The sequence below is a fragment of the Colletotrichum chrysophilum genome (assembly GCF_026319265.1).
Source record: "Colletotrichum chrysophilum strain AFK26 chromosome Unknown scaffold_25, whole genome shotgun sequence".
Taxonomy (NCBI): domain Eukaryota; kingdom Fungi; phylum Ascomycota; class Sordariomycetes; order Glomerellales; family Glomerellaceae; genus Colletotrichum; species Colletotrichum chrysophilum.
The window spans coordinates 157,308-174,944 of NW_026517312.1; the positions used below are offsets into that span (position 1 = coordinate 157,308).

Genomic DNA, 17,637 nt, shown 5'->3' on the forward strand with positions numbered 1-17,637 from the left:
GATATCGGGCGTCGCAAAGATGTAGAGAAATGATGTGAAGAGAGAATGTGCAGAGGCGAATGATGTAGCCTGCAAATGGGTCCTGTGTTAAAGTACCAGGTAGGTAAGCAGCAACACCCGGACAGGCCCAGGCAGACAAGGCAGGCAGGCAAGGCAAGTTATTGGATGGGCTCCTGCACTCCAGCTTTGGCGTGCCCCACCTGCCAGGGTCCCAGGTGAAAGCACTCAGTGACAGACAGTCGGTTAGGTGCCTGTCTACCTTTCTCGTAGCTATCTAGTAGATGCCTTCGATCGAATTTTCGTTCCGAAACTATGAGACGATGTGTATTTGCTGTATCATGTTCCTTGGTCGAATACTGGGAGAGAAAAACGCGGTGATATGCTGATGCCAACACTACAGAAACGAGTGCAAATACATAAGCAAGAACTTTGATCGGGAAATAATTACTTGAGAATACAGTATTGAGTCTCTTTGCAAGTGTTGAAAGACTTCTCAAGCAATGGTCATATTTTCTGGAATTACGCATTCATTGGCAAAAAACCAGTGCCGTCGTTCTACTTCATCCCCCACCAGTCGGCGGGGTGTGCAGCGGGAAGAATCAGGCACTGGAGGCGACAAGCCAGGACCCCGCCAAATTTATCAGCAGCCCAAATATTTGGTGGAACCTTCTCACCTCCAGACCACCACCAAAAGTTGCATATCCCCCGAAACCGCTGGCCAGATTGTGCAAGACAAGTGAAGAACCTGGAACTACGGGACAGATAATCATTCGACTTAAATCGCGGTTAACGCAGAAGAACAACATACACCATGTGGTACGCTCCATCGAGCCTTCGACCCCTGACCGCCAGCTAATAGCTCGTGACAGCAAACACGTCCTGAACGCGCAAGTCGCCATCCGCTCACCATGCTGTACGCCGCCGAAGAATTCCCCATCCTGGGAAAGACACATCTAATCGCTTTTCCCATACAGGCAAGAAATGGTTCGACTGCGCCGAGTGCCACCAGGAGCAGGAGAGGCACCCTCTCATGCAAACCTTCGACATGACCTTCGCCTGTAAGAAGTGCAAGAAGTGCTTCCGCAAGGACGCGCAAGAGTTTGAGGAATCCGACGAATACTGCCCACACTGCGATAACCACTTCGTCATCGACGCTGTCACTCCCAAGGCCGCCATCTCTGTCGAGGGCGAGGACGCCCGTAAGGACAGCCGCATGATCAAGGACGAGCGTGTCCGTCAAGTCGAAGGAAAGTCGATATTCGACCCTACCGACGATGCGGACAAGTTGGGTTGAGTTGGAGGTTAGTTGGGCATTTGTGTGACAGCAAGCGATTTTATGGACACCGTTTTTAGTAGATTCCCCACGGCATGTCTAGAGGTGGTAATACAATGGTATTTGGTTGATACCCTCATCAGTGTCGTCTATCCGCGAACCCAACGCCTTTTCATGCCTTTACTCGTCACCGTCACCGGAGCCTCTCGTCAGGATGGCCGCGCTTCCGGTTCCTGGCGTCCGGCCAGTCTTCTTCTTGGCCGCCTCCTCTTGCTTCTCCTGCTCAATGTTCTTGACGTAGTTCTCAATCTCCTCTACCGGGAGCATCTCGATTGTCTTTCCCGGAGCCATCAGAGCAATCTCGATGTTCTTGGCTCCAGTCTGGACAACTTCGAGGAGAGACTTGATAGCCAGGCGGATGGTAGCCTCCCTGTCCATGTCCTCCTTGTAGTTGCGCTCGAGGAATTCGCGAACCGTCTTGCTTGAACGGCCAATGGCATTGGCTTTCCTGTAAGAGGGTTAGCATGGTGCTTTCACGCAAGTTTCTAGGCCAAGAACATACCATGCCGAGTAGATGCCAGAAGGCTCAGTCTGGTAAAGGCGGGGAACCTTGCTGCCGCTGTCGAAGCCGACAATTAAGGTGCTGATACCGAATGGCCGGACCCCACCGCTCTGCGTGTACCGTTGCTGGACACCAGCGACGTACTTGGTCATGTACTCGATCGAGGCGGGGTCTTCGACAGTGAGTCTGTGGGACTGAGCCTCTAACCGCGCCTTGTCGACAAGGATGCGGGCATCGGCGTTCAAGCCAGCGAAGGCCAGGCAGACGTGGGTGTCGAGGAGCTGGATCTTGGACGGGGTGATTCGGGTGTCTTGCAGCTTCATGGCTGATCGCTTTTCGCATCCGAGAACGACAACATCGGTGCCCTTGACGCCGACCGCACACGTTCCTATGATAACAGTGAGCTGGAGTTCGCCCTGGGATGTGGCGGGCGCGCATTATTACCTCGCTTGACGGCCTCACCGGCATATTCGACCTGGAAGACGTGTCCATCGGGACTGTGCAAGTTAGTTGGCGGGCTTGGGCAGGGTCGAGGGAGATGTTGACGGACCTGAAGACTGTTTGCGGTGGGTTAGCTCAACACATTGCAATTAACGGACAGGCAGGGCGACGTACCAGACAATGCTCTATCGTAGCCGGAAGCCATCTTTGCTGAATGACGGCTGGTAGAAAAGGAGTTGTTTGATTTTGTTCAGTTCGGCGAGATGTTCGTTACTGCGGGACAATCGCCGTGGATGGAAGGGGTGCGGTCGGTGGAGGATGGATGGAGTACTAGGTGAGGTAAGGTAGGCAGGCTGCAGGTCTGACGAAGCTTCGGTACCTGCTGGCGCTGGCATGGAAGGCTGAGTAGCTCCAGGAGCTCTGTACCGCCGGGGAAAGTCCGGGTAATGGACCTTCCCGCCCACCGCCATCACGCTCAGCGAGGGGAACTCCTAGGATCAGGTCTGCATATGGTCCGTGCACAGCTACACCAGATTTCCCCCCCATCTCAGTATTCACACGCGGGCAGCTTAGTTACCTGCTTGTGAACTGAAGCAGGTCCTCCATGACAAGTACACTGACGACGGGAGGTTCAAGTCACGACAAGCCTTGCACTGTTTTCTCCCCTTCGAAAGCGGCGACTTCAAGAATCTTGCAACAATCTGACAAATCTTACATTTCTAAGAGGCATTCAGCTGCAGCGGGTGTGTTCTTCGCCGTGTCGTCATGACTCTGGCGTCAGAAGCAGCCTATGATATATTACAAAATAATACTCTCCCACGATGGCGGCCAGTCCATCGCGCAACCACCACGACCGCTGGGTCCTCGATAAAATAATGTTGAAAGCATCCGGTCAACACCACGCAGCCAAATCAATTCCGTGTATCCCAATACCTCCACCGTTTTGTCTACAGCCGTGTAGGAATTTTGGTTGCCAGCGTCAACCTAGCGCCATCGAAAACAAGGAGCCCGCTCCGTTCAAAATCTCGCCAGGTCGGCCCACTGCCTGCTTTGGAGTACATTGGCAATATCTTGTCCCTTCGATGCCAGCCTCAGCTTGAAGCCTTCGCACCACATGATCTCCAGCTCTCCATCCCGCGAGGATGAGTTGAGCTCTCGGTAAAACTCCAAAGCCGTTGCGAGAGGAGCAACGAGCAAGTCGGGCTGTACTGTTGTGTTGAGGGCAAAGTCCAGTGCACGGCACACTCTGGCCGCGAATTCCCGACGCTGCTGATATCTCGCTAGATTGATCTGTAGATGTGGCGGCAGATCCGGGTACATATTCGGAAAATCCTCGATGACTGGCTGAAATATGGCGTGGTGCAGACTCTCGATACACCGATGGAGGAGCAACAGCGTCATCCAGTAGTACAGAAACATGACGGCGGTAATCCCGTCCTTGAATGCGAAGTTGTCGACAAAAGGGTTGGCGAAAGGAACTTGTTGCGCATCTTGATCGTCCGATTCTTCGATCCAGTACGCATACGGATGCTCAAGGGTCGGGGAGCGTGCGAACGTATGCCATTCCTCCAGCTGCTGTTCAACCTGCAAGCAACTGCTCAAAAGTTCCTGCGCTTTCAGTCGGCGTTGCAAAGTTGCAGCGAATGGGATGGTGCGGTCGACTCGAGCAAAGATGCCAGGCAGATGGACGATGACGTCGAAAAGTCTGTCAAAGATGCTCTTGGGGTGCATCTCCCATGGGATTGTACACCACTCAAATGAGGATAAGAAGGTCGCTTTCCTATGAAGAAGGGCAAGAATGATCTTGTCCTACAAATTAGCCGCTGGCGGTACAACAGTGCTTCTTGGCTCCTTACCGCATTGCACCTGTACACTCTGACGAAGAAATGGTGATTCGGAAAGTATTTGAATTGTTCCGGCCCAAACTTCTTCACTACATCTTGGTTCTCCTGGGGTAAGCCCCAGGGGGTGATGCCGTTCGTCACGAGATAAGCTGGGTTTTGCTGCTGCATGTTAGCAGTTTTTTCCTCTCTGGAGATACTCAGATCCGCTCACCTCGAACAGAAATGCGCATATCCCATCTGGTGGACCGGCGACGTTACCGGCAGGCAAGAGGCTGATCATGTTCTGCGCAGCCAGGTCCGTGTCACCTCCGTTGTCCCAGGTTTCCACGTCGATGGGTAGGTATGGTGGAAAGGCAATGGGAAAGCTGAATCGATTGCGGTCCTCCTCGCCTCGCAAGACGTTCTGCAGCCTGGCATGCAGAGTCGCAATCTGCACCGAGTACACAACGCCGTTCTCAGACAAGGAAATCAAGTCATCCCACGCGGGTGTTAGCGGCTCTGTTGGTGCAAGGCGAGGCGCCGTTTGTTCGGCAGCTTTTGCTTTCGGAGACTTCTTGGACGCGGATACCTGTCGGGGGGGGTGAGACGAGCAACGGCCGCCGTCGTCGATGGTTGCGGTGATGAATACCATCTCGCGCTCGTACCCAGCGCATTCGCGGCCGCTGTCGATGCATTTCCGACAGTACGGTCGTTCGTTGTCGCACTAAGGCAGTCATCGAGCCGTCAGCTGTTGTCTCTCCCAAGAGGCGCTCTTCAGGGTCTCTAAGGGCTTACCTTAACTCGCCGGGCCCTGCATGTCTCGCACCCCTTATACTTACCACGGACTCCAACCATGGTGACAAATCAAAATCTCAAACTTCAACGTTGGAAGATACGCAATGCCCATAGCTGGCCTAGCCTCTTCAAGACGACGAACGCGGAAAGGCAGGCGCACGAGGCCCGGTATATATCATGCCCCAACACAGCCGCAGCGGGACGTCAAGAGGTCTCCCGTGGTCCAGGATGGCGGAGTGGGAGATTCTTACGTGGGCGAGTGCCGACGTCTGTGGGACCGTGTTAGGCAAACAATGGTTCGCGGGATAACCTGGTGGATGGTGTGCTGCAGCCCTACCGAGTGTGGATCATGACGGTGTATGGACAGTTGGGAGCAAGGGAACTGAACACCCGGGACAGCTTGGGCGAATTAGATGGCTGCGGCTGCGTATGCAGGCAGGCCGCTCCGAGACGATCAAATATATGCCTCCCTTTGGTTAGAATCGGAGGCAGGGCGCGGGTAGATAGAGCATCACGATTCCCCCGGCCGAGGCACGATGAGCTTCGATTTGCGAGAACATGATGTTCCGGTTCTGATTCCTTGCATGAGACGGCATCGGCGGAGGCTATCAATCTAGTTCTAGTTTCGTTCCTCGATATCGAACCGAGGAGCGCAAATCCGTGGCCAAGACCGGGCCCCTGGATGGGGAAAATGATTGTATCAGATCAGTGTCTTTGAAGAGGGTGCCTACGTATATGCGGCGCGTGGGAATGCGCAAGTGTGGGAATCAAGTCAATCACCCGGTGAAGGATGACAGCATCGACTGGCCAAGCTTGGATCGTTGGAAGTGCGACCTGAGACTTGACAGGCGGGACTAACATCAAAAAGCAAACAAAAAAGTGTAAACCATCTCACCATGTCCTCCTCGGCTCCTCCTCCTCCCCGGTAACTACGGTGTGCACGTCCCCCCTAGGAGCTGCCTCCGTAGGGCTGCAGACCGACGACAGGGGGTCGGGCTCGGAGGCCCCACGAGACATACGGGCCCTGGTTCCGGATTGGTCGCTCGGAGGCTGACATGGTGCGGCCGCTGAGAGTGCTGAGGGGAGAGGTTGGCAAGTCGCAGTGCCGCACTCAGTATCCTCAGTAAAGGGGCAAATGAGAGTTGAGCATGTAAGATTTCTGCCAGGGCACTGTCAGCCAGTCGGTGCGGAATGGCCGGCCGGGGGACGACGTGGGTTCAGGCACCATCCCCTCGAGACAAGGGGGGGAAACAAGAGAAACAGAAAAGCACTGCAGCAGCCGAGAGACACACGAGTCCCAATCCTGACACCGCCTGCCAGAACAGCAGGCAGGGACGATCACACCAGACACCAGAGACGCCGGTCTGCGGGTGTGCGGGGCTTCGGGTGTCGGCGACGGCGCGATTGTCATTGGTGTTTCGCCCTCACCTTGGGAGATGCTCGGGGCGGCCGTACCGTAGCCAATGGACGTGCTTACGTCGTTGCCCATCAATACTATGGTATGTGACTACTGTCCTTGGAACGTAGAGTCATCAGTCCCCTTCCCCTTCCCCTTCCCCTCCTCCCCTCTCCCCCAGGGCTGGGAAAAGGGCTGAGACCTGTCCTCGGGACGCCATGGGGCCGCTGCGGTTGAGGCTGGGGGGACTGTTGAACTGGGGTTGACCGACTGATCGCATCACGTTTTCGTCAACGTCCGATCTTAGACATGTCCGATCCAAGTCAATCCCGTCCCCCGGGCATGGTTCGGCGCTCCGAGGATTGGCGGATGATCGTCAGATTGTGATGGATTTGGACATTTTTCATGGCTGTGTTCTTTTATTCCCCTCACTTCTCTCTGGTGATGATGATGATAAATCTAGTGTGCATTTCGTGTGTGCCGTGTGATATCCTACTAAATCACGCTTGCCGAGGCACTTTCTTCTCCCTCTGTAAGACAAAAATCTCAAAATATGTCCCGATTGGGAGTCATGTCTTCTAAACCACCACGAGAGGGCGCTTTTGAGAGTGCGCAGTCAGTCATGCCCACACATACGCACACGAGCGCCGCGCGCCGGCTCACACACACACCGACCGTAGCCTCGCTCACACGACACACCTGATTTTCTTTTTCTTTTACAAAACCACATTGCCTTCTTTCTTTCCAGAGGGTGGTGGCCATTGGTTGGCTGGGAACCCAGCCGGTGTCACAGGCGTGGGCTCCAACCACGCGTCAACAAACCGTTTCCAGACGTCAGGCCCGAAAGGCTAAGGCAGCCGGACTCGTCTCCGTTCAGGGATGGGGGGTATCGTTTCTTGGCGCCCTCTCAGACGTATTTGTAAGGGTTCATGATGCCGTTCTAATTGGCCCAACGTCAGCATTCCTTTCACACGCCAGGCAGGCAGGGCTGATGGGCAATATTCTATGCGGGAGGGGAGGCAGTGACAGGCAGCATCGTGTGGGGGGGGCAGCACACGGCGGCGGGGGGAGTCATCATCATCAGCAAGTGAGAGTCAGAGTGACAAATGGGGGTCACATTCGCCGTCTTACACGAACGGCACGGAAGGGTAAACGAATCTGCCCCGTCGGGAAGAAGGAAGGAGAAAAGAAAGGAACCGAGAATCCACTTACCGGGTCATAGAGATTCTTGATCTGCTTCATCAGGCCAACCATGCTCTCGTTTCGGCTGTAGCCGATGAACGCCTTCTTCGCCACGCCCAAGCCGTGCTCGGCGCTGATGCTGCCGTTGCGCTCCTGGATCCACTCGTAGACGAACGGCTCGAGGACTTTCTCGATGCGCTTGTCGTACCGTCTGACGGCGACGTTGAGGTGCAGGTTCGAGTCGCCCATGTGGCCGTAGCCGACGACGCCGATGGCGGGGAACTCGTCCGTGTCACCGACCAGCCCGGCCGCCTCCATCTTGACCTTGGTGTCCTCGACGAGCTGGTAGAGCTCCTTGAGTGGGATCGACACGTCGTACTTGTACGTGCCGCCCCAGTGGCCCAGACACTCGGGGATGCCCTCGCGCCAGCTCCAGAGAGCCTTGCTCTGCGTCTCGTCCTGCGCGAGCACGCCGTCCTCGACGATCTCGTTGGTCATGACGTCCTCGAGGAACTTCTCCAGCTTCTCGTAGTCGTGGTCGCCGTTAGAACCACTGGTCTCGACAAGGCAGTAGAACGGATGGTCGCCCTCCAGAGGCCGCTTGTTGCCCCTGACGGCGTGGACGAGGTCCTGGCTGCGGGCGTCCATGAGCTCAAAGGCAGACAGAATCTCGCCGAGCTGGCCCTTGGCGGCCTTGAAGGCCTGCTGGGCCTTCTCGTACGACTCGAGGCCGAAGAAGGCGACGTTGACGGCCTGGGAGCGCTGCGGGCAGATGATGGAGACCTTGGTGATGATGCCGATGGTGCCCTCGCCGCCGATGAAGAGCTGCTTGAGGTCGTAGCCCGTGTTGTTCTTGCGCAGGGTGCACAGGTCGTCGACAACGGTGCCGTCAGGGAGGACGGCCTCGAGACCGAGCACGTTGCCGTGGAGGCTGCCGTAGCGGAGCAGACGCAGACCGCCCGCGTTGGTGGCGACGTTGCCGCCGACGTGGCATGAGCCCTTGGCTCCCAGGTCGAGGGGAAAGATGTAGCCCTTGCTGGCCAGGAACTGGTCGGCGACCTCGAGGATGACGCCGGCGTCGACGACGAGGGTGCCGCTGACGTCGTCAAAGGAGCGGATCTGGTTCATGCGGCTCATGTTGATGACAATCTCGTCAAAGACGGGGACAGAGCCACCGACGAGACCCGTGTTGCCGCCCTGGGGCACGACGGCGAGCTTGTGCTCGTTGCAGTACTTGAGAATCTTGCTGACCTCTTCTGTTGACGCGGGCTTGAGGACAAGCTGCGACTGGCCGCGGTACTTGCGCAGCCAGTCCTCGTTGAAAGCCGCGAGGTCGTCTGCGGCGTCGGTGGTGACACCATCGACAACGCCGGAGGGGCCCAGGAGGTCTTTGAAGTAGGCGACGTGAGCATCCGTCACCTCGGCAAAGCGCGAGTCCCGCTTCAGATCCGGATAGGCGGCAGCAGTGAGCTTGACTTCCTTCTTGTCCTGCGCGCATCTCACGGCCGTGGTCGAGAGACACCGGGCGGCAGCGGCGGTAGCGGCCGGGGCCGAGATCTGCCGCATGGCGGGATGCCGGCTGCCGGCGCTCAGCAGTGTTTGCCTCCGGGCAGCGGCCCGGAGGAGGGGCTGAATCCTTGATCTAGAGGCCATTATGACTTTGATGTGGCTGTGGGACACAAGGAAAGAAGAGGGGATGAAAGGGGGCACCGAACAGCCGCGCTCAGCTCTCTTGTGTGTCCTGGCTAGGTTTTGAAAGACTGAGGACCCAGCGGGTTGAAGAAATCAAAAAAGTTGCGTGAGGTTCGAGATTTGGGTGACGTTGGTCCCGATTTCGGCTTTAAGCACTAATCCCCTGCAGGGACAGCCAGTAAATAGTGCGGAATTGCCAACCCGATGGCGTCAAAGCCCGCTACAGCGCCTGGAGTGCTTCTGAAATCTGCGTGCCATAGACCAAGTGGTTCGGTGCAGCAGTCCCGACAATTTGGCTCGGTGAAAATGCTGGTTTTTGCCGTCGGCAAAAGTTTTGTTTTTGCCGAGGAGTGGAGGACCAACTGGCTTTCAGCATTCGATTGTCCATCGATCCGACCGGCTGTTTATCGTCTAAATATCTGGCTTTATTCGCAAGTGAATACCCCATTTTTGCCTTCGAAACCCCATTCCTGGATGACGAAATCCGGACCGGTGAGGTTCTCAATCTCGAATTCCCCAAAACGACGTCGTCTTAGTCATCAGCCTTAGGTGTAAGACTTGCGACTCAGCGCAAGCAACCCGAAAGAGGCGCAGCTCATACTTGACACGCCGCAAGAAGATTCACAGTGTGTTTTGCCCGTTGACACAAAAGCTCCTGCATATTCAGGATGTCTTATGTCTGAAGCCGTTTTCAAGATCGCTGCATACGGGCTTGTCCTCTCGGGTGCCCACAGTTAGACAGTTTTAAGCGAAGCCAAGTCGAGATTAGCGATGTAGAATGCAACTGAACTGGCTCGTCTCAAAGACGATTTCCAACTTGCATCTGAAAGTCATGGAGCAACACACTTCAATCTTATCTGCTGAAGATTGCATCTAACTCAGCAAGCACCATTCCAACAGAGGAAAAGTGCGAATTCCGTCTCATTCTGCCACCTGTGTGCCGTGCTGACAGATCTGGCCTCGGTATCGGGCTGCATGCCTTTTTTCATTCTTCAGACCAAAAGTCTGACCTCATCATTCTTCATCTCATGCTCGTTGTCTCGGCTAGGGGCGGGACGTGTCGCAATCTGGCTCAGACGCCCGGCAAAATGGCCCTCGTGCCTCTTCTTGTCCGCAGAGGCCACGAGACGGGCGTGCTAGCACCAGCAACAGCATCGGCCATGTCCAGGCCTGTGAAACTAAAAGATTTGGGATCTGGGCAAAGTGTCCTTGCCAATCTCCGTCTGAGCTCTTTGACGCGAGCCTCGTCAGAGTACCCGCGGTGCATTCATGCGTCCTCGACCTTTTCTCTCCACCGCGCGAGGGTCTCTCGGAGGATTACAGCGGGAGACCGGCGGCACGGGATAGACGACGTTGCGGATAGAGGAACTGATCCCCGTCACAGGAATTTCGATCCTCGAGCGGTTCGCCGTTTTGTCGGCGGTTTCCCCCACAAAATGGAGAGTGGCTGAAGGGGAGAATGTTCCAAGAATGCAGACAGAAAAGCCAGAACGGGCCATTGAGGCCATTGTTCAAGGATGGGCAACTAAGAGGGCCCGGCGAATAGCATAAGACAAGACCTGCAAGCCTCCCCCTATCTCTTGCAACTGCCTTATCCGCGACGACGAAGAGGCTTCGCGACGGCCAGAATTGGAAGTCACGACCTCCATGGCACCCTTGGGGATCCCTGCCGATCAGCTTCAAGCATTATGGCATGCATGAGTGGCCTAGACAGTGGGACGAGGGGGCGGGCCCGTTGGCGCTGGGGGTGACGAGGGCGACGGCGACAGTGACGACTCGAGCACTCGTCGAGGGCCGATTTAGCGGAGGGATCAACGGGGTCCTTGTGGGAGACATGGGAGAAAGGGGCGCGTTCCTGATCGTGGAGTGGAGGGACGGGAGACAGGCTCTTGTTTCAGAAGGGATCTTGCGCCTGGGGGAGACCTCGCTCTGTTGGCGCCGCGCGACGTCTTTCGTCTGTACTTGAGAAGAGACTGAAGGCGTTGGAATGCGTTGGAGGGAATCCGATGGATGGTATAAACTGCGAAGTCTCCCCTATTGCGGCTTGTGGTGTGACTGATTTCCTCGATATTCTTCTCGCCGTTGCCGTGTTGCCAGCCTGTTTTGTTTTCAACACGCATTGAACCTGCTAACCAACCTTAGTGTCTTTTAGCTGTAAGTGACACAGACATATTCACCCACAACATTCCATTCACCTGCTAAAAGAGGCACCCTTAGAAGACGTCCAGAAGAAACGTTTCCCCCCCTCATCCTAGCAGACCGGCAGTTGGGCCGTTATCGATAAGCCACATCACTATCGAAATCCCGGCGCCTGCAGCGGACGAGCGCTGCCAGTCGACTTAGCGAGCCACTAGAATCGCCCGAAATGACGTCCACCGGGGGAGGCCCTCAGGGGCAGCGCCCACTGTCAGGCTCGAGTCTGCCCGGCAACGTCCAGTGCAACGAGGAATTCCCCGAGTTTTGTTTACACGACCACTCGGCCGGCACCAAATCCACCACCGGCAGCCACACCTCTACATCTTCACCCGCCTCCACGACCCCGACCACACCGACCAACACCGAGCACTCGACTCCAGAAAAGTCCTCCCCCGACTCGCGTTTCCGTACAAACAGCTCCGCCAGCACCACACCGAGCCCGCGAAGCCGACGAGACAAAAAGGAGTTGCATGCGCAGCGCCTGCAGAGATCTGGAAGCAGCAGCCTCGCTTTAACTCGCAAGGAGAGCGTCGCCAAGAAGAACCGATTCCGCTCTGCCACCGGATCCTCCCCCGCCGATGCCCTCGCTGCCATTGAGCCGCCGCATGACCAGGGCTTGACGAGAATGGCGTTTGCTGAACAGCAGAAATGGATCACGGTCCAGCAAAAGACCTTTACCAAATGGTACGAGCCGGACCCCACCCGAGAAAAAGACCCTGGTTCTGTCCGTGGTGGTGACGATCAGTTACTGATATGTGTATTTTCTTACCAGGCTCAACACCAAGTTGGAGGCTCGTTCACTCGAAGTCAAGGATCTCGTGCGTGATCTCAGCGATGGTGTAAGTTTCAAGCCCCTATTCCCAGAATTGCGGGGTTCTCTTGGCTAACAGAAATTGCTTGCGCAGGTTATCCTCATCCACTTGCTAGAAAGCCTGTCCAACGACACACTGGGACGCTACGCGGCGAAGCCGAAGCTTCGCGTTCAACGATTCGAAAATGTCAACACCGGTTTGGATTTCATCAAGTCCAGGGGCATTCAGATGACCAACATCGGTGCCGAGGATGTCGTCGATGGCAACCAGAAAATCATCCTTGGTCTGATCTGGACACTCATTCTGCGGTTCACAATCAGTGACATCAACGAGGAGGGTATGACAGCCAAGGAGGGCTTGCTCCTGTGGTGTCAAAGAAAGACAGCTTGCTACGACGAGGTGGAGGTCCGCGACTTCAGCGGCAGCTGGAACGACGGTCTCGCCTTTTGCGCCCTGCTCGATATTCACAGACCAGACCTGATCGACTACGACGCCCTCGACAAGTCGGACCGTCGGGGAAACATGCAGATGGCTTTCGATATCGCGCACAAGGAGATTGGTATTCCTAAGCTGCTGGATGTTGAGGATGTGTGTGACGTTGCCAAGCCCGATGAGAGGTCACTCATGACCTACATCGCCTACTGGTTCCACGCCTTCTCTCAGATGGAGAAGGTCGAGAATGCGGGACGTCGCGTGGAGAAGTTTGTCAACAATATGGCTGGCGCTTGGGAGATGCAAAGCGCGTACGAGAGGCGCATGAGAGAGCTTCTGAGGCAGATCAGGGAGCAGGTTGAGAAGTGGCAGCAGGCTACATTTCAAGGAACGTATGCCGATGCCAAAGCTCAAGCCAACGAGTTCGCGGCGTTCAAGAGGGGTAAGAAGAGAGACTGGGTTGCCGAGAAGAGCGAGCTCGCCACCCTGTTGGGCAACATCAAGACGAAGTTGGGCACGTACAGGCTGCGGCCGTATGACCCCCCACCAGAGTTGTCGCTGGAGACGATGGAGAAGGAATGGTCAACTCTGGCGCAAACGGAGATGAGGCGGGCACAGCTGATCAACGAAACCATCAGAGAGTGAGTGTTGCATCTTTCCAGAGTGTAACGATTCTCGTACTAACTTCAAGGCAGCATCAAGAACGCCCTCCGCAAATCTTTCGCCGACAAGGCCAACGATTTTGCCATGGCTCTGAATACCATGCAACTGGCAATCTCAGGTCTGGACGGTGATGTTGAGGATCAACTGCACCACGTCCGCAAGCTCAGCGACAACCTCCCCCCTCTCGACAAGTATCTCGACACTATTGCTGCAGTGGACGCCAAGTGCCAGGAGGCCAACATTGAGGAGAATGACTTCACCACTTACACCTACGATGAGTTGGTCTATGAGCACAGCCTAGTCAAGTCTTCGGTGCAGAAGAAGCTTTCCTTCCTCGACAACCAGATGGTCGCTCGCAACATGACCAACCTGACGCCCATTCAGCTTGAGGAGTTTGAGTCTGTCTTCCGCCACTTTGACCGGGACGACACCAACTCACTCCAAGAACTCGAATTCAGCGCCGCCCTTGCCTCCCTTGGCCTCGTCTTCTCCGAGGATGAGATGCACGACTACTTCATGGATACCTCGAAGGGCCGCGACCACGTCACTTTCGAGCAGTTCATCCGCTTCATGGTTGACGTGACCGAGGACCAAAACACCGCCGAGCAGGTCTTCCAGTCCTTCCGTGAGGTCGCCGATGGCAAGCCCTACGTTACTGAGATGGATCTCCGCCACTCCCTGGTACCCGACGAGGTCATTGACAAGCTCATTGAGATCATCCCGCCGCACAACGGGCCAGACACCTCCGAGGACCGCGGCATGCCGCAGTACGACTACATCGCCTTCATGGAGAAGATGATCAACGACGAGAAGGAGGCTGGCAATGTGCCCATCGGCGTGCTCCAGGAGCGCACTAACCGCGCGAGCACAGTGCCGCCCAAGGACCCCAAGTTGAACGGTAACCACTAGACCACTCGGGGAGGAAAAAACGTAAAATCAAATAAGCCAAAAAGCATCAAAACAGCCACACAACGGACAATAATGGAACGGTCTGGGAAGCAGGGAGGCAAATTCTTCTCATCGGGGGTCTTTCCTATGTCCAAAACCACACACACTTCACACAAACAAAAACCGAAAAGGTATATATACCGCAACCACCACCATCACACACGCACACACACAAAACATTAGTATCCCTCCCTGGGCGAGGGCCCTCCAAACACATCCCCAGCTCCCGGGCCTCTGAAAACGGGTGAACCGGGGGAAGCAACAGGTGGAGAGAGGTTGGGGAAGAGGGAGGCGGGCGTTCAAGCATCGTTTCCACAGCATTGGTTGGGTGTTTAGGGCGCGAGCGAGTCTCTTGTCGTCGCAGGGAGCGAAATGGATATTCTCTCACTCCTTTTGTTTTCTTGTCGTTCTGTCAGGTACATATAAAAACCAAAAATCAGAGTAGAAACCCTTCATTTTTCTTTTTCTTTCTCTTCTTCTTTGCTGGTGCCTCGGAAAATCATCATGAAATGATGGCCGTGCCATTGACAGGGACGATGTTCATGTTTAATGTACGGAGAGGCACTCTTGCTTTTATCCCACCGGCGCCCGGAGACTTCCCGGAAACAAGTGCTCGCACAGGATGTTTGCTCATGCGATAGCATCAGCACTTTCCCATCTTGATCAGCCACGGAGGATGTGGGGTATGACGGTCTTTCTTTTATTTCAAGCTACTTTGTAAAAACCCTATGTCTAGTAATAATACCACACGACCCTCCTTGTATAATGTGCCAGTGGTGTAGCCTCGCTGTACCTGTAGCCTGGACTGCCGACAGGTCCCATATCAAATATCAAAACGCCAATGTCTCCGGTATGCTGCCCCTGTCCTACTCGTAATGAACGCAAGTTGCCTGTCAAGGCCGCCGCCACATATAATCTCACTTCTGGTTCTCGAATGCACCTATATCCTTCAACGAGTTTGCCAGTCTCCTGTAGTCACGCAACAGCTCCAGTACTTCGTTAAGCTTGAGATCGCCCGCATTCTGGAGCTCCATGAATCGCTTGTTGGGTGGTTTGATCTGTGGCACTGGCTTGGGGGGCGGCGCTTGCTTAGGCGGCAAAGCGGCCGCGATATCTGGGAAGGCCTGCATCAAAATTAGTCTCGAATCCTAGCTGCTGCCCATGGGAAACGTACCGTTGCCAGGTCGACACCTTCGGCTGCCTTGGCCGGACCGTCTTTTGGCGGTGACATCTCCTTGGCCACGACGGGCGTAGACGCAGTCCGACTAAGGCCACGAATCATACCCATGCCAGAGAACCTGGAGAGCGAATTGCCAAAGTTGCGCACAGAGTCGAGTGGGTTTGAGCCCGATGCTGGCGACGACGTGGGCAAACCCTTCTCGTCATTCTCTTTCAGCAGCGTAGCCTTCTTGGAACTGCTCACGCTGCGAGAACTGTCGGCACTGTGGTCTCTGCTAGGTTTCCGTCCGCCGATGAGGTTCAACATTTTGTCCTCTCGTAAGGGTGCTCGACGGGTGGAGTCGGCATCCTCTGTTCCGTGAATGGAACTGGCACCGCTCACTGAGCCCTCCTCCTCGGGAGGCGGGGTGCTGACCAGTTTCCTGGCATCATCAAGAGTTTTTGGCACGACAAGCCCCTGACCCGATTCCGTGGGTGACCCTTGAGACTCCCGCAATTTGCCAACGAGAAACTTGTAGCTATCGCCCAAGCTCGTTGAAATGGTCTTGATATGCTGGTCAGCAGTGTTGAGAACAGCATCACTGGCAGCGCCAATGGCTTGGGCAGGCGTATTGACGAGTTCGCTCAGTCTTCTATTCCGAGCCTGGACTGCAGCACGCAGCCCGGCCGAGGCCGAGGGCGAAGCGGGCGGCTTCGTTGGGGTAGCATTCCCAGTAGCGGTCTCCACCGTTGTGTCCGCTGTTACCGTCAAGCCGGGCGGGAAGGCCGGAGGGAACGTGTCAGCGCGGGGCGTCCCCGGCTGGCTCGGACCTTTTCCAGGACCTTGGGGTAGCTCATCCGCCCTTAGCGTGGATAGATCGACCGTCTCCAGAAAGGCAATGGCCGCCTCCAGATTGGTCAAGCAGTACGCGGCCTCACCCGTCAGCTTGGTGTCCCATCTAAAGTACTGAATAAAGTGCAAGTCGCTTATGACGTTCAAGTGTTCAGGAGGAAGCGTGATGAGTGCGAAGATGAGCATCGGCATGATCTCATCCGCGGAAGCAGACGGATGGAAGTGCGCCAAAGTCTCGACAATGCTCTTATGAGCTGCCTTCAGATGGTGAAGCTTGCCAAGCGGATACCTCTTCTCATTCATCATGATGAGGTCTCTCCTGGCCTGCTCCAGCCACTTCTTGATTTCTTCGGTTTTCTCGACAGCCGCCTCAGGTGTCTGCGCCTTGTCGTCTCCAAGATCGATTCCAAGGTCTAAGGGTCCAATACCAACAAGGGCCAAGGCTGCAGTCTTGGACCGCAGTTTGGCATCTTGCGCCTCATCTTGGGTGCTCTTGTGGCGATAAATCTTGTGATAGATACCCTCACATAGCCTTCGCTCGACGGCCTCCTCGATGACTCCCCGCTTAGCCTCGATCGCCTTTCGAGCCTTCTTCTTGTTGGCCAGCTCCTCCGCAGTGATCATTTGCTGTTCTGGCTCGGCCTTCGGCAGGACTTTGGGCTTGTCCTTGTTGCCGAGAGACGCTGCCTTGGCTCGAAGCCTACTGGCTGTGGAGACCTTGGATGACGCGGACGGGGCGGGAGACGCCTCCCGGTTATGCCGGGAGACCAGCGAAGAAACATGGGTGTTGATGTGTGTAGATGCGACTTGATAGAAATCCTGGAAAAGCTGGGAAACATTGTCGATGTTCAGTGGCGTCGGGTGGTGTTTCGTGGTCAGCGACTCGACGAAGCTGTGCTCTGTCAGATCCTCGTACTCTAGGTTGAAAGCCATCAGGTGCGCTACCTGTCAGTCAAGCTCACAAGCTCGATTGGCAACTCGCCCAGATCCACAGATCCTCTGCCATCGAAGCCATCGTCGTTATCTGTTGAGGGTCGTGTTTCAAAGGCATCTGGGGCCTCTGGTTCGTCTGCCTGTTTCGACTTGCTGGGGACGGCCGGCGTGGCCAACGGGTCGGTTGCAGAGCCATTCTGAAATGTTTGGGCTCGCTTCGGTACTCTCAGAGGATCGCTGTCCTCGCTCTGGCGAGTGAATGATGGGGCTCGTATGGTGCTCGGCCGAGCAGCGGGAGACTTGGATGGGCCGGTGGACGCCATGAGGGTTTCGACGGTGCTAGAAGCCATCGTTGTCAGCCGTGCAGATTGCAAGAGTGCGAAAAGACAGGCCAATGTCGCGGGCTCAGGAAGTGCATACCTGTTGTCGTCAGGGCGGCATTAAGTATTGAGCCGGTCTTGAAACCCGATATCAGAGG

At 55.6% G+C, this 17,637-nt stretch overlaps 6 protein-coding genes across 6 annotated transcripts; 2 read left to right on the plus strand and 4 right to left on the minus strand.

Annotated features, from left to right (window-relative positions):
• Positions 1-811: 811 nt before the first annotated feature.
• On the plus strand, positions 812-1,294 carry COL26b_004205 (uncharacterized protein; the record flags this gene model as incomplete). Its single annotated transcript, XM_053177086.1, has 3 exons — positions 812-816; positions 870-913; positions 975-1,294. 3 exons carry the CDS (start codon positions 812-814, stop codon positions 1,292-1,294), a joined length of 369 nt encoding a protein of 122 aa, XP_053038922.1.
• Positions 1,295-1,453: 159 nt separating this feature from the next.
• PRE6 (Proteasome subunit alpha type-4) lies at positions 1,454-2,481 on the minus strand (the record flags this gene model as incomplete). The annotated part of the gene is made up of 3 exons (XM_053177087.1): positions 1,454-1,781; positions 1,836-2,223; positions 2,451-2,481. The coding sequence occupies 3 exons, from the start codon at positions 2,479-2,481 to the stop codon at positions 1,454-1,456; spliced, it is 747 nt and encodes a 248-aa protein (XP_053038923.1).
• Positions 2,482-3,293: 812 nt separating this feature from the next.
• COL26b_004207 (uncharacterized protein) lies at positions 3,294-4,954 on the minus strand (the record flags this gene model as incomplete). Its single annotated transcript, XM_053177088.1, has 4 exons — positions 3,294-4,085; positions 4,332-4,782; positions 4,895-4,910; positions 4,939-4,954. The coding sequence occupies 4 exons, from the start codon at positions 4,952-4,954 to the stop codon at positions 3,294-3,296; spliced, it is 1,275 nt and encodes a 424-aa protein (XP_053038924.1).
• Positions 4,955-7,257: 2,303 nt separating this feature from the next.
• COL26b_004208 (uncharacterized protein) lies at positions 7,258-9,125 on the minus strand (the record flags this gene model as incomplete). The annotated part of the gene is made up of 2 exons (XM_053177089.1): positions 7,258-7,293; positions 7,503-9,125. 2 exons carry the CDS (start codon positions 9,123-9,125, stop codon positions 7,258-7,260), a joined length of 1,659 nt encoding a protein of 552 aa, XP_053038925.1.
• A 2,404-nt stretch (positions 9,126-11,529) lies between these two features.
• On the plus strand, positions 11,530-14,176 carry COL26b_004209 (uncharacterized protein; the record flags this gene model as incomplete). Its single annotated transcript, XM_053177090.1, has 4 exons — positions 11,530-12,044; positions 12,133-12,199; positions 12,266-13,245; positions 13,300-14,176. The coding sequence occupies 4 exons, from the start codon at positions 11,530-11,532 to the stop codon at positions 14,174-14,176; spliced, it is 2,439 nt and encodes an 812-aa protein (XP_053038926.1).
• Positions 14,177-15,132: 956 nt separating this feature from the next.
• On the minus strand, positions 15,133-17,509 carry COL26b_004210 (uncharacterized protein; the record flags this gene model as incomplete). Its single annotated transcript, XM_053177091.1, is given in 3 exon segments — positions 15,133-15,339; positions 15,390-17,171; positions 17,189-17,509. The coding sequence occupies 3 exon segments, from the start codon at positions 17,507-17,509 to the stop codon at positions 15,133-15,135; spliced, it is 2,310 nt and encodes a 769-aa protein (XP_053038927.1).
• Positions 17,510-17,637: the final 128 nt, after the last annotated feature.